Below are 15,714 nucleotides of genomic sequence, written 5' to 3'. Positions count from 1 at the left end.
CGGAGACCATCGCATCGTCCATCCGTCGCGCAGGCTCCGACCTTCGGGTGCGCCCCGTCTTCGGCGCGCCGAGTCAGGTCTTTCGACCCGTCGGTCGATTCTCCGACTGATCGGTGTTGACCGAAGGGCACGCGCGTTTTTCAAAGGGAAGACCCGGTCGACGCTTCGGTCGTCGGCGCGGTGCCGACGGCGACGAGTGACGTGGGCGACGATCTGACGTCCGCGCGGCGACGTCCCGTCCGCACTCGCGCGCGCACGCACGGACATGTCCTTACGCGCCGTCGTCTCTCCCGCGCGTTCGTTCTCTTTCCGCGCGCTCTCCTCCACTTCCGCGTCCGTCCGCGCGCACCGCCCGCCGACGCTCTCCGCCGCGCTCCGCCGCGTCTCCGCGCCGATCGCGCCGCGTCCTCGGAGGACGATGACGACGACCACGACCACGACCGCCGCGGTCGCCGGGGCCGCCGACCTCTCGTCCAACCCGCTCGCGTCGTGGCAGCTCGGCAAGAGCGCGGAACAGAGCTCCGCCCCGGACCTCCCGAGGTGGAACAGCATCACCCCGGAGCACGTCCGCCCCGCGATCGACGCCGCGGTCGCGGAGGTCACGCGCGAGATCGACGCCATCGAGGCTGCGCTCCTCGAGAATCCGAACCCGCCCTCGGACTGGAAATCGCTCATGGACCCGCTCGAACGCCTCAGCGAGAAGCTCTCCAGGCCGTGGGGGGTCGTGTCGCACCTCAAGGGCGTGAAGGACTCGGAAGCGCTGCGAGAGGCGTACGACGCGTGCCAGCCGTCCGTCGTCGGCGCGAGCCTCCGCGTGGGGCAATCCCGACCGGTGTACGACGCGCTCGTCGCGCTCCAGGGCGACGCCGACGCGTGGAGCGCGCTCACGCCCGCGCAGCGTCGCGCGGTGGAGTGCGAAGTGCGCGACGCGAAGCTCGCGGGCGTCGCGCTCGACGGCGCGGAGAAGGAGCGGTACAACGAGATCGCGAAGGAGCTCAGCGCGCTCTCCACGGAGTTCAGCAACAACGTGCTGGACGCGACCAAGGCGTTCTCGGAGCTGATCGTCGACAAAGCCGGCGTCGAGGGGCTCCCCGCCAGCGCGCTCGAGATGGCCGCGCAGACGGCGAAGACGAAGGGCGGGCGCGAGGACGCGAGCGCGGCGGACGGGCCGTGGATGTTCACCCTGGACGCACCGTCCTACATGGCGGTGCGATCGCACGCGAAAAATCGCGACTTGCGCGAGAAGGTGTACCGCGCCTACCTCGCGAGGGCGTCCGAGTTCATGGTCAAGTCCGATTCCGACGACACGAAGGAAGCGAAGGAAGGGAAGAAGAAGGGCGACGGCGATAACGCGCCGCTGATCGAGAAGATCTTGAGCCTGAGGAAAGAGAAGGCGAAGCTTCTCGGGTACGACACGTTCGCGGACGTTTCCATGGCGAAGAAGATGGCGACGCTCGACCGCGCGGAGGCGCTTCTGGAGGACATCCGAGCCAAGGCCCGCCCCGCGGCGGAGCGCGAGCTCGAGGAGATCCGAGCGTTCGCGAAAGAGCAGGGCGCGCCCGAGGCAGACACCGGTCTGATGCAGTGGGACGTCGGATACTGGTCCGAGCGCCTGAGAGAGGCGAAGTACGAGCTGAAGGAAGAAGACCTCAGGCCGTACTTCCAGCTCCCCGCGGTGATCGACGGCATGTTCGACCTCGCCTCGAAGCTCTTCGGCGTCGTGGTGGAGCCCGCGGACGGCGAAGTCGAGGTCTGGCACCCGGACGTCCGCTTCTTCAGACTATCCGACGGCGCCACGGGGAAACCCCGCGCGTACTTTTACCTCGACCCGTACACCCGCCCCGCGGAGAAACGCGGCGGGGCGTGGATGGACGACGTCGTCGGCCGCTCCGCCGCGATGGCGTCCCCCGGATCGGACGTCCGACTGCCCACCGCGCACATGGTCTGCAACGGCACCCCCCCCGTCGGCGATAAGGTGCGTTCTATACACTGGTCCCCATACGACCCCGTCGGCGAGGTGAACGCCGATCCTTAAGGACTTTGCCCGGCGCGTCTCTCCGCTCATCCCACGATTTCAATCCCCGCCCTCGGCGCCTTTCAACTCCAACTGACGCCTTTCAACTCCACCCCGACATTCGCTCGTATGGAACGACCCTAAGCCGAGCCTCATGACGCACGGAGAGGTCACGACGCTGTTCCACGAGTTTGGCCACGCGTTGCAGCACATGCTCACCACGGAGAGCTGCGGCCCGGTCGCGGGGATCAACCAGGTGGACTGGGACGCCGTCGAGCTCCCGTCGCAGTTCATGGAGAACTGGTGCTACGACAAGAAGGTGCTGCGAAGCATCGGAAGGCATCACGAGACGAACGAGCCGCTTCCGGACGACCTCTACGAGAAGCTCGTCGCGTCGAAGAACTTCGGCAGCGGCACGCGTTATCTCCGTCAGGCGCACTTCGCGATGACGGACCTGGAGCTCCACGCGCGGTATCTCCCGGGCTCTCCCGGCGGCGTCTTCGCCGCGGAGGCGAAGATCGCGGAGAAGACGACCATCATGCCCGCCATCGCGGAGGATCGGTTCCTGTGCGGATTCAGTCACATCTTCGCGGGGGGGTACTCCGCGGGGTACTACTCGTACCTGTGGGCCGAAGTGCTCAGCGCGGACGCGTTCGGTGCGTTCGAGGACGCGGGTCTCGACGACGAGACCGCCGTCGTCGAGACGGGCGGGAAGTTCGCGAGCACGGTGCTCGCGCTCGGCGGCGGCGTCGCGCCTCTGGAGGTTTTCAAGGCGTTCAGAGGGCGGGAGCCGTCCGTGGACGCGCTGTTGCGGCACAACGGGCTAGTCTCCGCCGCCGCGTGATCTTGATCTGATCTGACGCGACGGAGGAGAGCGAGAGGGAGGGAGGACGAGATGAAGAGAGAGAGATAGAGAGAGAGCGCGAGCGGTTTATACGACGCGAGAGCACTGGTTTCGGAAAACTCGCTTCAGGTGCGTTCTATACAAAAAAAGTTCACCGGTCAGTTGAAAGGGGACGCGATCAAGTGTTGAAAGCGAGCGATGGGTGAAAAACTTTTGTATAGAACGCACCTCACTGACAGAAAGGCTATGAATAACAGGACCAGACCCACGCGAATGACCGTTGGGGCGCGACTCCCCCCTGCGGCATTCCGTCGCGTCGCGAGGTCCCGGCAGTCCACCGCCGGGTCTTCGTCCGGCCGACCGAACCGTCGTTTGGACGCCCCGCGGGCGAGGTCGATCGCTAGACCTTCCCCGGCGTCGGCCTCCGTCGCGATGACGGAGGCCGCGGCGGCGGCGCCGCGCGCGTCGTTGGACGCGACGAACGCCGCGGGCGGGAGCGATGTCGTCCCGTTCGCGTTCGAGAGGCGCCGAGCGAGGCTGGACTGGCGGCTCCTGCACGCCGTGGACGTCGATCGCATGATGCGCGAGGGCGACATCGACGTCTTGGAGAGCACTCTGGTGCGTCTCGCGCTCGCGTCTGGGCGTCGCGCGCGGCGTCGATCCCCGTCGACGCAACGACTCCTTTTGTCGAATTCGTTCGTTCCTGTCGTTCGTTCAACCTCTCGGATTCATTCGCCCTCTCCTTCTCTCCGTCCGCCGTCCATCCATCGTGCGTCCGCCGACCGTCCGTCCATCCTCTCCCCCAAAAACCTCTCCACCGCAGGAGACCGTCGCGTTCGGCGACGTCACCGTGGAGGACAACCGCAACCTGACGTCGCACAACGCGCGGAAGATCTTACGACTGGCGCAGTGCCAAGTCGAGTACCTCCTCCACGTGCAAGAGACCCTCGTGACGCACAAAGAGAGGCTCCGCGCGGTCGCGGAAGACGCGCAGAGGGAGGCGCTCGAGGTGCGCGAGAAGCGGAGGGAGGATAAGGCGAAGGCGAAGGCGATTCGGTTGGAGCTGAGGCAAGCGCGGAAGGCGCTGAGGACGTACGAGCTCCTCGAGAAGATTCGCGCGGGTACCCCCGTGGACGAGATCTTAGCGGGGGAGATCTTGGAGACGGCGGCGAACGCGAACGACGACGACGACGAGAACGCGGACCCCACGCGCGGCGACCGTCTGCGCGTCGGTAAGGAGCTCTTCGCCGCGGCCGTCGCGAGCGGGCAGGTTTCCAAGGGCAACAAGGCGACCGGCGAATCGACGACGACGACGACGACGACGGCGATGATGAGCCCGGACGTCGCCGCCGCGAAAGCCGCCGCGCGAGCGATGGACCAGATGAAAGCCGAGAGGACCGCGGCGAAGCGCGCGGCGGAGCAGCAGAAGGAGCACGACGCCGCGATGCAGCGCTTGCGCGACGAGAAGGACGCCGCCGTGAAGGCGCTGAAGGATTCGGAGGCGGCGCACGCCGAGAAGTTGGCGGCGCGGGAAAAAACCTTCAAGGGAAAGATCGCGGAGCTCGAGGCGAAGCTCCGCGACGCACAACGCGCGGCCGAGGACGCGACGCGGAAGTCCCACGACGCGTCGCTGAGCGTGTCGAAAGACATCGAGCGGATCGAGAACGAGAAGAAGCGGCAAGAGGAGCTCGCGAGGGACTTGGAACGCGTCGCGACGGAACGCGCCGACGCCGCGAGAGAAGCCGCGGAGGCGCGCGCGGATGCCGAGAAGAAGCTCGCGATCATGACCGCGCACGCGGAGGCTGCGGAGAAGCGCTTGCAAGATCTCGAGTCCGCGGACGTGACGGTCATGGCGGAGCTCAAGGAGCGATTGGAAGCGCGAGACGAGGAGGTTGCGTCGCTTCGAAAATCGACGCAACAGCTCGAAGCGCAGGTCGTCGGCCTCTCCTCCAGCGCCGCGATCGCCGCGGACCCCGCGGGCGCGGAAGCGGAGCTCGATCGCTTGCGCGCGCTCAACGCGCAGCTCTCCGGGAGCGTCGCGGACGAGCGCGCGAAGGCGATGGCGGCGAAAGAGGCTGAGCTCGCGGCGCGAGAGGCGGCGGCGCGAGAGGCGGAACTCAACAAGGAGCGCGTCAGAGCCGCCGCCGCGGAGCTCGAGGCGAAGCAGGCGAAGCAGCAACTCGTGGAGCAGTACGCCAAGGCGCTGAGGAAGACGTCGCCGGAGCGTAAGGCGACGAGCGAAGTCGTCGGCGCGGAGATAAGAGCGAAGGCGCGGGAACAACAATCGCGACGCGACGGCGACGGCGGGAGTCCGAGGATCAGCGAGAAGGATCTGGATCACGACGACCTCGAGGAAGGGCCGAGCGTCGAGGAAGGGGGTGAAGGCGCGGGCGCGGGCGCGAGCGCGGCGGCGGCGGCGGCGGTGACCGCGGCGGCGATCGCGGCCGTCGTGGCGAAGAACGAAACGGGAGGAGGAGGAGGAGGAGGAGGAGGAACAACAACATCGCCCGGCGGCTCGGGCGGTGGTCGGGAGCAGGATTTTAAGGAGGCTCCGTCGACGGTCGTGACGGCATCGACGGAGCCCGAATCCAGGGCACGAGAAGGGAGGGACGTCAGCGCGACGTCGCCGGCCGTGCCCGCCGTCCGACCATCGCAGTCGCAGCAGAAAGGAGACGCGAACAACACGCGCACGCCCACGAAGGGCGCGAGCAAGTTCGCGTCGGCCTCGCCGAAAACGACCACACAACCACCACCTCAACAACAACAACAACAACAACAACAACAACAACAGGGCACGACGGCGTCGACCGGAAGCGACGGCGGCGGCGCGTACGACAGCGACAACTCTGTCGTCGTCCACGACACGCCGAAAGCGCCGCCGCTGCCGGTCATTCCGTCGTTGAAAAAAATCGACCACGTCCGCGACGAGCCGCCGCCGATGTCCCCGCGGTCGATATCCAACGTCATCGCGACGCAGGCGAAGGCGATCGACGAGATCGTGGCCACCGAAGGCGACGTCGCGGAGCTGAAGAAGCGCGCGGAGGACGCGGAGAGAGCGGCGAACGCGCCGGGCCTCGCCGGCGCCGACAAGGCGGCGGCGGAGCTTCGCGCAGAAGAAGCCCGCGACGCGCTCGAGGCGCTCGAGCTCGACCGCGCCGCGAAAGCGCGCGAGGCGGCGCTCGCGGTCTCGCGCGCGGCGGCGTCCGCGCCGGAGATCCCGGAGAAGGAGAAGAAGGCGTGGCTGCGGAAGCATCCGTACCAACCCATCGCGCGCGCGCCCTTCGCGCTGAGCAAATACGAGGTGAGACTGCTTCCCATACGACCCCGTTCGCGTGGTGAACGCCGATCCTTAAGGACTTTTCCCGTCGTCACTCTTCACCCGCGCTTCCCTTTCAACGTTTGACCGGTAAGACGTTCGACTGACCGATCGCTTCACCCACAGCACCACGACGAAGAGCTCTTCGACGCCGCGGAGGAGGCTGTCGTGTCGTACCTCGACGAGCAGGTCATGGAGCAGCTGTGCGCGTTCGGCGTCGACGACGACGCGAGCGGGCTGACGGACGTGAAGTACGTGCAGATGATGGCGAAAGTGCGGAAGCACAGGGACGAAGAGCTCGCGGCGTTGGACGAGAGGGAGAGGGCGAAGTACGAGCTCGAGCGCGCGGCGATTTTGGCGCACATCGCCGCGTCGGCGCGCGTGGCGCTCGCCGCGGGGATCGAACCGCAGACGTTGATATCATCCCCGAGCCTGAAACGCGGCGCGTCGTTGTCGACGTCAGACGCGGGCGGCGGCGGGAGCGGGAGCGGGAGCGGGAGCGGGAGCGGCGCCGACGTCGTCGGGACGGAGGAGAAGCGGACGGCGGCGGGGGGGTTGGAGACCTCCGACGTCGTGATGCGAGAGCTCGCCGTCGCCGACGCGGGGGGCGCGTTCGCCGCGAACGCGGTCGCGCATCGCGAGACGCGATGACGTAGCGATGTAATAACGCGCGCGTCCGCTCTTTCACCGTCTTCATATTCTTTTTGTTGATGACTTCCCTTCGTATTAATTTAATGAATGATGCGGGGAGCGCCGCGAGCAGGGGCATTTTTCCCTAGTTCCGCGCGCGCCTCCCTTCAACAACACAGCAATAAACAACACAGCAATGAACGACGTCCCTTTGAACAACACAGCAGTGAACAAACCGTCTGGTCGATGACTAATGATCGGTTGGCTTCCTTCTCGAAGGCCGAGGACCGACGCCCGGTCCTAGCTCGACGCGTCTCCCCTCGCGCGCGCATCATCCTCCGCCGCGCTCTCGCCGGCGAACAAAGACTTCTTCGCCGGCGTCTCGTCGCGCTGGAGCGGCAGCGTCGCGAGAGGATTCGCCGCGCTCGCCGCGATCGGGGAGTTGGTCGCTCCGTTTTTTAAGATGCCCGACCCCCCCCTCAGGCTCCCCTCGCGGCTCCTCGGCCGGCTCCCGCTCGCGCCGTCGCGGTACGACACGTCCCGCGAGCTCCTCGGCGTGTTGCTCCCGCTCCCGTCGCGCTTCGACGCCTCCCACACCTCGTTCGCGGCCGGGGACGGGAGCGACCCGGACTTGCGCCGCGGCGTCCGTCTCCGGCCGAGCCCCTTGGCGCCGACGTTTGCATCTTTTCGTCGTCTCTCGCCCGTCTTCGTGAACGGGATCGCGCCGAGCTGCACCTCGTCGTTCTGCGCCCTCTCCTCCGGCGTCAAGTCTGGTGGCGCGAGGGAGGGACGCGGGGGGCGGGCGAGAGGGGTGGGGTGCGTGAGCGAGAGCCTCGGGGGAAGAGACGACGCGACGATTCGCGGCGGGGGGGTGCTGGGATCAAAAGTCGCGTTCGCGGCGGGGAACGAATTATCAACGACGGGAACGACGCGCACCGACGTAGTACTGCGTGTTGTCCGTCTCCGTGCACGCGACGCACGCGACGATGGGTGCGACTGCGGCGAGGAACGGGAGGAAAGGTATCGAGAGGATGATCGTCGCGGCTTTTTCGCCCTTGGACATCTTCTTGAACGCGGACTTCATGCGCTTCCCCACCGACTCCGGCTTCGCGCACTCGTCGGTGTCCGCAACTTTCGCATTATCGCTCTCGCGCTTCGACGTCGACGCGGCGGCGGACGACACGTCGCGACCCGCCTTCCCCGCGGGCTCGTCGGGTATTATGTTCGGGACAACCTGCGAGGCGTCGAGCGGCGGGTCACCCTCGGCGCGCGGCATCCTCCTCGGATCCGCGCGCGCGGCAATGCGTCGACGCGCTTCGCATGCGGTTCGGTGAATTAGGTCGGGCTTGTGCGGGGATTCGGTCCCTTCGAGCCGCGAACGGTCTTAGTCCACTGCTTTCTCGCGGGAAACATACGAGGTAATTGGATTTCGAGATGTTCCCGCCTAATGTATGCTCATACGGTCCAACGCGTACGTAGTACGTTGTACTTTAAAGTACTTTCGTACTTTCGTACTTTCGTACGAAAGTACTTTCGTACGTTGTAGTTGTACACGGACGACGATCTTTTTGTTATCAGATCTACACACGACGATCGACGCGATCGATCTCACGCGATCGATCCCACCCGATCGATCCCACTCGCCTCCCGCTCGCGGACAGGACCGGAAACCAAAAACTCGCGAGCTTTTGTCCCATCTCGCGCCCGCACCGAGCGCGCGCGCGGGCGTCGTCGCGCGCCTCTCTCGCGTCGACGCGCGCGATCCGCGCCGCGTGCGGGCGACTCGCGGCATCGCGCTCGGGCGTCGCCGGCGCCGGCGAGAACCGAGCGTCTCGGGGGACCGCGGTCGTTCGATCCCGCGCGAGGCGACGACGACGGCGCGGCAATCCGCGTCCGCCGCGCGGAGGAGAGAGAGGAGGGTTTCTTCGCGCGCGCGCGCGCTCGAGACGCGATGGGGCGGTCGCAGTACGCGGAGATCCTCGATGAAGCCGAGGCCATGGAGAGGTGCGCGCGCTCGCATCGCTCGCGCGCGTCGCCGCGACGACGACGCCGCGGACGCGCGCGACGCGAGTCGCCCCAGCGCGCGCCGCGGCGTCGCCACCTAAACCCTCCCTCCCTCGTGCCGTCCGCGTCCAGTCGTCCGTCGCTCCGATCCGTGGAAGTCGTCGTCCTCAACCCTCCCGACCCGTCCCCTCCCCTCCCTCGATCGCCATCGCGTCGCGTCGCCGCAGAAACCAAGCCGCCGGGGAGGTGTGGGACCTCGACGCGGAGGCCGCGCGGCTGTCGCTGACGCTGAGCGAGCTGCCGATGGACGAAAAGGTGCGTTCTGTACACTGGTCCCCATACGACCGCGTTCGCGTGGTGAACGCCGTTTCTTGAGGACTTTTGCCGTCGTCTCTCACCGCCCACGCCTCGCTTTCAATCCCCGCCCTCGACGCCTTTCAAAGCCAACTGACGCCTTTGAACTCCACCCCAAGGCGTGGGAGCGCGCGGTGAACATGGGCTACCGGAGAGCCGCGGTGCGCACGCACCCGGACAAGCACCCGCCGCACCTCCGCGACGCCGCCGAGGCGAACTTCAAGCGGCTGACCGCGTCGCATAAGATTTTGCTCAGGGTCGGGCGCGCGATCCGAGAGGAGGCGGAGAGCGGCGACTACGCGGGCGCGGGCGCGGAGAAGCGGTCCAAGTTGGACGCGGAGAAGGAGGAGGAGGCTCGGAGAGTCGCGCGGCTGGCGACGGTGTTTTCGCTCAACGGGCTCTCCGGCGGGTTCAGGCGCGTTCGTATTCACACTGGTCCCCATACGGCCGCGTTGGCGTGGTGCACGCCGTTCCTTGAGGACTATTCCCGGCGCACCTCTCCGCCCAGGGTCCCTCGCTTTCAATCCCGACACACCTCGACGCCTTTCAACTCATCCGCTTCTGACGCCTTTCAACTCCACCCTGACGTTCGCTCGTACGGACCCTCGACCCTCAGTCGCAGCGCGGGGCATCTCCCGAGCGAGGAGAACCGACGCCGGACGCGTCTGGACTTGGAACGACAGCTCTTGGGGCTGTTATCTCGATGCGGGGAGGAGTTCAAGCAGCGCGCGCGGCGGCGGCGACGGAACCGAATCATTCGCCGATGCCTCGCCGTCGCGCTCGGCGTGGGCTTTTTATTCTTCGTGCGAAAAAACGCCCCCCCGGAGAGCGCGGCGAACGAAGAGCTCCGCGCGATGGCGGAGAGCGTCCGCGCGGCGATCCGGTTCATGGGCCACGAGCTCGCGACCGCGGTCGGCCGCCCGCAAGACGGCGAGGAGATGGCGGACGACCTCGAGCTCGCGTTTCTGGAGGGACGCATGAGCGTCAACCCGGACGGCGGCTTGGAGGTTTTGATCCCCGACGACGAGACCCCGGGGGTGTACTACAAGCTCAACATGAGCGGGACGCCGGACGGGAGCATGCGCGTGTGGACGGAGGGCGAGGGCGGCGACCAGGTGGACGTCGTGCTCGGCGAGGACGATGACGGGGTGGAGAGAGAGCCCGCGATGGGGGTGTTTGGTGTTCCCGTCAGCGAGATGGTTGAGGGGAAAGGGTCGGTGCGTTTCGAGGACGACGACGGCGGCGGCGGCGGCGGCGGGGGCGGCGCGAAGAAGGGAGGGTTCTTCGCGGGGCGGTTCGGGGGGAAGTGACTGGTGACCGTTCGTCTTCCCGCGTGCGTTTCGTACGTTTCTCGGGTAGTCCTCTCGCGCCGTAGACGGCGTCGCGATAGCACTAGCGCACGATGACGGTGGCGCATCGTTCCTCGTGTCTGCTTCCGTGGACCTGACCCGAGCCAACTCCTGTCGCTAAAAGTTGTGGATAACTACCGTCGTCGCGACTCCCTCGCGCGCGGTCGATCCGTCCGTCGACGCCGCGACGCCCGTTCGCATCGCATCGCATCGCATCGCATCGCATCGCATCGCATCGAACGCCATGGCGATGAGCGCGACCCTCGGCGGCGCGTCCGTCGCGTCGTCGCGCGCGCTGTCTTCGCGCGGCGCGGACGACCGATCGGGCACGATCGCGACGGAGTGTCGATGGCGGACGACGACGACGACGACGACGGGTCGTCGTCGCGTCCTCGTCCTCGTCCGCGCGGCGTCCGCGAGCTCCTCCCTCCCGGACTCCCAGCGCGTCGTCATCACCGGCGCGGGCGTCGTCTCCACCGCGGGCCACGACCGCGTCTCGTTCTTCGAGTCGCTGTGTTCGGGAAAGAGCGGCGTTATCGATCTTCAAGAGGCGTTCCCGGGCGTCTTCGACGACCTCCCCACGCGCATCGGCGCGCCGGTCGTGGACCTGGACTACGGCACCGACCTCACCGCGAAAGAGGCGCGGAGAATGGACAAGGTGCACCAGTACGCGATATGCGCGGGGAAGCGCGCGCTGCGAGACGCGAACCTGTGGGGGGAAGATTTAGAAAAGATCGACAAGACCAGGTGCGGCGTCCTCGTCGGAAGCGCGATGGGCGGCATGCAGGTCTACGAGGACAACGTCGTCGCGCTGAAGAACAAGGGCGTGAAGAAGATGTCTCCGTTCACGGTGCCGTACATGCTGACGAACATGAGCGGGGCGATCTTGGGGATGCAGAAGGAGCTCGGGTTCCGCGGGCCGAATTATGCGGTGAACACCGCGTGCGCGACGTCAAAGTGCGTTCGCTCGCGTCCACGCCACGTGGCGTCATCCAATAGTTTTCTTTCTTTTTGCCGCGTGTATTCCACGTGGTGCTGTGCTGGAAAACAACCTTTCCTCTTCGGCCAATCGTTTTCTTTCTTTTTGCCACGTAGTCTCCACGCGGCGCGACGCCGACGCTGACCGACGACGCTCTCGGCGTCGCGTCTTAACCTTCTGTTATTATAACAGCTACGCGTTCATCAACGCCGCGATGCACATCAAAGCCGGGCAGGCGGATCTCATCCTCGCCGGCGGCACCGAGGCGGCGGTCACGCCCATGGGCCTCGCCGGGTTCATCGCCTGCCGCGCGCTGTCCTCGCGCAACGACGCCCCGACCGCGGCGTCGAGGCCGTGGGACAAGGGGAGGGACGGGTTCGTAATGGGCGAGGCGCGTCCTGTCATCACACTGGTTCCCATACGACCGCGTCGGCGTGGTGAACGCCGTTCCTTGAGGACTTTTCTTCCCGGCGGTCGTTTCTCTTCGCCCACACCTCGCTTTCAATTCCGATACACCTCGACGCCTTTCAACTCCCAAGTCTGACGCCTATGAACTCCACCCCGACGTCGCTTCGTATGGACCCTCGACCCTCAGGGCGCGGGGGTGCTCGTGATGGAGTCGTTGGCGCACGCAAAGGCGCGCAGCGCGCCGATTCTCGCGGAGTACCTCGGCGGCGGGATCTCGACGGACGCGTACGACCTCACGTCCCCGCGCGCGGACGGGCGCGACGTGATTCTGTGCATGCGGACCGCGCTGAGAGACGCGGGGATCGAGGCGAAGGACGTCGACTTGGTCAACGCGCACGGGACGTCCACCCCCGTCGGCGACTTATGCGAAGTCGCCGCGATCAACGAAGTCTTCGGCGCGGTCAAGACTAAGGACACGATGAAACTGAACAGCACGAAGAGCATGCTCGGGCACTCGCTCGGCGCCGCGGGCGCGTTGGAAGCCATCGCGTGCTTGCAGTCCATCGCGGAGGTGCGTTCTATACACTGGTCCCCATACGACCCCGTTCGCGTGGTGAACGCCGATCCTTAAGGACTTTTGCCGGCGTCTCTCTCCGCCCAGCCCCCGCTTTCAATCCCCGCCATCGACGCCTTTCAACTCCAACTGACGCCTTTGAACTCCACCCAGGGACGCGTGCACCCGACGATCAACCACGACGACCCGGAGGACGGCGTCGACTTCGACGTCGTCGCCAACGTCGCGCAGGCGTTCGACGTGAAGATCGCGCTGTCGAACTCGTTCGGTTTCGGTGGGCACAACTCCAGCTGCGTGTTCGGGAAGTTCGAGGCGTGATGATAGGCGCGTTGAGAGGGGGGTTGAGAGTTGAGGTTGAGGTTGAGTACAGGTACTCGTATTCATCATTTCGAGTCTGGTAATAACAGAAAGTAACAACAAACGAGAAACCCTCGCGAGCTTCAGATGCTCCGCGCGCCCGAGCCTCCCCTCTCCGGAAGCAAGCGCGCGGCGCGCGGCGGGTCTTCCTCCGCGCCGCGCGATCCCGACGCCGCGGCCGGCACGAGCGGCGGCGGCGGCGGCGACGGCGCGATGGCGCGCCCGTTCGCGCGGTACCTGCTTCGCATCCAGTACGACGGCGGCGCGTTCCACGGATTCCAGCGTCAAGCGAACGCGAGGACGGTGCAGGGATGCGTGGAGGAGGCGATGGCGAAGTTCACCGGCGTCGAGGGCGGCGTCCACGCCATCACCGGGAGCTCGCGAACGGACGCGGGAGTGCACGCGCTGGACGCGACCGCGCACGTCGACATCGTCCGCACGACGAACGCGTGCAGGAAGAGGCTGAAGAAGAACGCGAACGCGAACGCGAACGCGAACGGAGGGGCGGCGAAGGACGACGGCGACGCGGGGGACGCGCCGCCGCCGCCGCCGCACAGCGCGCGAACGGTCATGAAAGCCGTGAATCACTACCTCCGCAAGACGGCGCCGATGGCGTCGATCGCGTCGTGCGCGCGCGTCTGCCCGGAGACGTTCCACGCGCGGTACTGCGCCACGGCGAGAACGTACCGATACCTAATCTACCTCGGCCGAGACGAGCCGTCCGTGTTCGATCGCGGGAAGGCGTGGCACGTGTACGACGGTCGTAACGCATCAGGTGCGGGGGTTAACACGCACGAACCGTCCGGCGGATGCGCGCTCGGCGGCCTGGACGTGGACGCGATGAACGCGGCGGCGCGCCGATTCGTCGGTGAGCACGACTTCTCCGCGTTTCGCGCCAACGGATGCCAGGCGAGCTCGCCGATTCGGAGGCTGCACGTCCTGCGCGTCGACCGCGCGATGCCGTGGCCGTCGTTCCCGAGTATCGCGTCGCAGGATTCTATGGTGATGCACTCTTTCGACGTCGCGAAGCCTATGGAAGAGGACGATCTGTCCGAAGTTTTGGTTCCGGAGGCGGAGACCGAAGGAAAAAAAGAGAAGACGCCGCCGCCGCCGCGAAAGCCGCCGTCCGGTCGCGTCACGAGCGGGCACATCGTCATAACCGCCCGCGCGCCTTCGTTTTTATACCACCAAGTTCGGCTCATGGTCGGCACCCTGCGCGCGGTCGGCGCGGGCGAGCTATCCCCGGACGACGTCACGGACTTGTTGGAGGGGACGACGGACGCGTCGAGAGCGCCGCCGATGGCGCCGGCGCACGGATTGTACCTCGAACGCGTGCACTACGACGGCAGAAGGCGGTGGAGATCGCGCCGCGCGGGGCAGGGCGCCGAGGGCGACGTCGTCCCCGGGGGCGAGGAGGGGGAGGAGGAGGAGGACGAATGGTTGGACGAGGAAGGATCCGAGCGCTGATGACTGGCGAACGAACGACATTCGAAGTCTCTTATTAGCTAGACTAATATATCTACGAGGTATCTCATCGTAGCCCTACTCGCTACAGTATCCACGCTCTCCGCTCCGCGGGCGAGAGCTCGGGGCACATCGCCGCCAGCGCCGGGTCCGAGCTCGCCATCACCCGCGCGTTCACCGCCACGGTGGCGTACCTCTCCGGCGTCGCCGGGCAGCACAGCGCCCCCGCGACGCACCCCGGGCAACCCCCCGCCCCGCACTCCGCCACGACGTCGCGCGTCACCCGGACGGCGACGTCCCTTCCGCCGCCGAAGAAGGCGTCCCCGAAAGAGTGCACGCCCACGAGTTCGCCGCGCGCATTTATCAGCGCGCCGCCGCTCTCGCCGTTCGCGACGACGGACGTGTGCAGCACGTGCGTCGTCGCGAGGGGGGCGAGGGAAACGTTTTCGTTTTCGTCGGCGGCGTCGGCGTCGCGGGAAGGCGGCGATTGAGGGCCGTTCTATACAAGCGAATGGCGGGGTGGAGTTCATAGGCGTCAGTTGAAGTTCAAAGGCGCCGAGGGCGGGGATTGAAAGCGAGGGGTGGGCGGAGAGAGACGACGGGCAAAGTCCTTAAGGATCGGCGTTCACCACGCGAACGCGGTCGTATGGGGACCAGTGTATAGAACGCGCCTGAGGCGCGTACGTCGCGAGCGTCGTCCCCCACCGCTCGTTCTTGTTCTTCTCTTCGCCGCCGTCGCCGCCTCCTCTGAACGACGAGAAGAGGGTCTTGAACGCGCCGCTCCAGCCCATGGGGTATCCGAGCGCGGCGACGACGTCGTCCGGCCGCGGCGGACGCGTCGCGATCGGCATCGGCGTGAACTCGTCCCCGAAGACGCCGCCGCTCGCTCGCGCCTCCGCGCCGGATCCTCCCTCGCGCGTCGCGTCGTCCACGAAGCGCAACACCGCGACGTCTAACGTCGGATGCACGCCCACGACCGTGGCGATGCGCGTCGTCTCCTTTCCTTTCCCTGTGCCCTCGGGCGTGCGAACGCGGAGCCGGTTCCGAGGCCCCGCCATCGACGCGACGTGCGCGGCGGTCACGACGCGCGTCGCGTCGTCGCCGCCGCCGCCGCCGAGCGCGCCCTCGATCGCGACGACGACGCCGCTGCCGTGCCGCGAAGACCCCAAGAACGGGACGTCGGATCGCACGCCCGGGGAGACGATCACGACGCTGCGCCACGCGCGCGTCAGGACGTCGCCGGCGTCGTCGTCCGCGAAAACGGCGATCGCGTCCGGACCCGCCACCTCGTCGTATGGGTAATTAGTCTTCAATCGATCGCGTCCGGGTGCCGAGCCGCGGTCGTCGTAACTAGCATCAACGACAGTCTGTCAGTATCAAGGAACTATCTATCAAACTTTCTGTCCAGTTGAAGAACCGTT

General features: G+C 66.7%; 7 protein-coding genes across 7 annotated transcripts; 5 read left to right on the top strand and 2 right to left on the bottom strand.

Moving 5' to 3' along the window:
* Positions 1-418: 418 nt before the first annotated feature.
* On the top strand, positions 419-2,973 carry MICPUCDRAFT_35196 (uncharacterized protein; the record flags this gene model as incomplete). Its single annotated transcript, XM_003061573.1, has 3 exons — positions 419-1,285; positions 1,337-1,975; positions 2,160-2,973. The coding sequence occupies 3 exons, from the start codon at positions 419-421 to the stop codon at positions 2,856-2,858; spliced, it is 2,205 nt and encodes a 734-aa protein (XP_003061619.1). The 3' UTR covers positions 2,859-2,973.
* An 83-nt stretch (positions 2,974-3,056) lies between these two features.
* MICPUCDRAFT_50986 (uncharacterized protein) lies at positions 3,057-6,825 on the top strand (the record flags this gene model as incomplete). Its single annotated transcript, XM_003061572.1, has 3 exons — positions 3,057-3,476; positions 3,682-6,159; positions 6,301-6,825. 3 exons carry the CDS (start codon positions 3,057-3,059, stop codon positions 6,823-6,825), a joined length of 3,423 nt encoding a protein of 1,140 aa, XP_003061618.1.
* A 279-nt stretch (positions 6,826-7,104) lies between these two features.
* MICPUCDRAFT_41522 (uncharacterized protein) lies at positions 7,105-8,080 on the bottom strand (the record flags this gene model as incomplete). The annotated part of the gene is made up of 2 exons (XM_003061332.1): positions 7,105-7,574; positions 7,741-8,080. The coding sequence occupies 2 exons, from the start codon at positions 8,078-8,080 to the stop codon at positions 7,105-7,107; spliced, it is 810 nt and encodes a 269-aa protein (XP_003061378.1).
* Positions 8,081-9,302: 1,222 nt separating this feature from the next.
* Positions 9,303-10,472, top strand: MICPUCDRAFT_62797 (uncharacterized protein; the record flags this gene model as incomplete). The annotated part of the gene is made up of 2 exons (XM_003061571.1): positions 9,303-9,577; positions 9,779-10,472. The coding sequence occupies 2 exons, from the start codon at positions 9,303-9,305 to the stop codon at positions 10,470-10,472; spliced, it is 969 nt and encodes a 322-aa protein (XP_003061617.1).
* A 196-nt stretch (positions 10,473-10,668) lies between these two features.
* MICPUCDRAFT_35193 (uncharacterized protein) lies at positions 10,669-12,885 on the top strand. The gene is made up of 4 exons (XM_003061570.1): positions 10,669-11,468; positions 11,683-11,890; positions 12,086-12,469; positions 12,626-12,885. The coding sequence occupies exons 1-4, from the start codon at positions 10,756-10,758 to the stop codon at positions 12,788-12,790; spliced, it is 1,470 nt and encodes a 489-aa protein (XP_003061616.1). The 5' UTR covers positions 10,669-10,755; the 3' UTR covers positions 12,791-12,885.
* Positions 12,886-13,042: 157 nt separating this feature from the next.
* Positions 13,043-14,296, top strand: MICPUCDRAFT_20476 (uncharacterized protein; the record flags this gene model as incomplete). The annotated part of the gene is made up of 2 exons (XM_003061569.1): positions 13,043-13,261; positions 13,343-14,296. The coding sequence occupies 2 exons, from the start codon at positions 13,043-13,045 to the stop codon at positions 14,294-14,296; spliced, it is 1,173 nt and encodes a 390-aa protein (XP_003061615.1).
* An 82-nt stretch (positions 14,297-14,378) lies between these two features.
* On the bottom strand, positions 14,379-15,351 carry MICPUCDRAFT_50981 (uncharacterized protein; the record flags this gene model as incomplete). Its single annotated transcript, XM_003061331.1, has 2 exons — positions 14,379-14,792; positions 14,932-15,351. 2 exons carry the CDS (start codon positions 15,349-15,351, stop codon positions 14,379-14,381), a joined length of 834 nt encoding a protein of 277 aa, XP_003061377.1.
* Between the last annotated feature and the right edge of the window lie 363 nt (positions 15,352-15,714).

Source organism: Micromonas pusilla (assembly GCF_000151265.4).
Source record: "Micromonas pusilla CCMP1545 genomic scaffold MICPUCscaffold_10, whole genome shotgun sequence".
Lineage (NCBI taxonomy): Eukaryota > Viridiplantae > Chlorophyta > Mamiellophyceae > Mamiellales > Mamiellaceae > Micromonas > Micromonas pusilla.
Note: the sequence above shows the minus strand (reverse complement) of the source record. Positions and strands in the feature narration are given on the sequence as shown.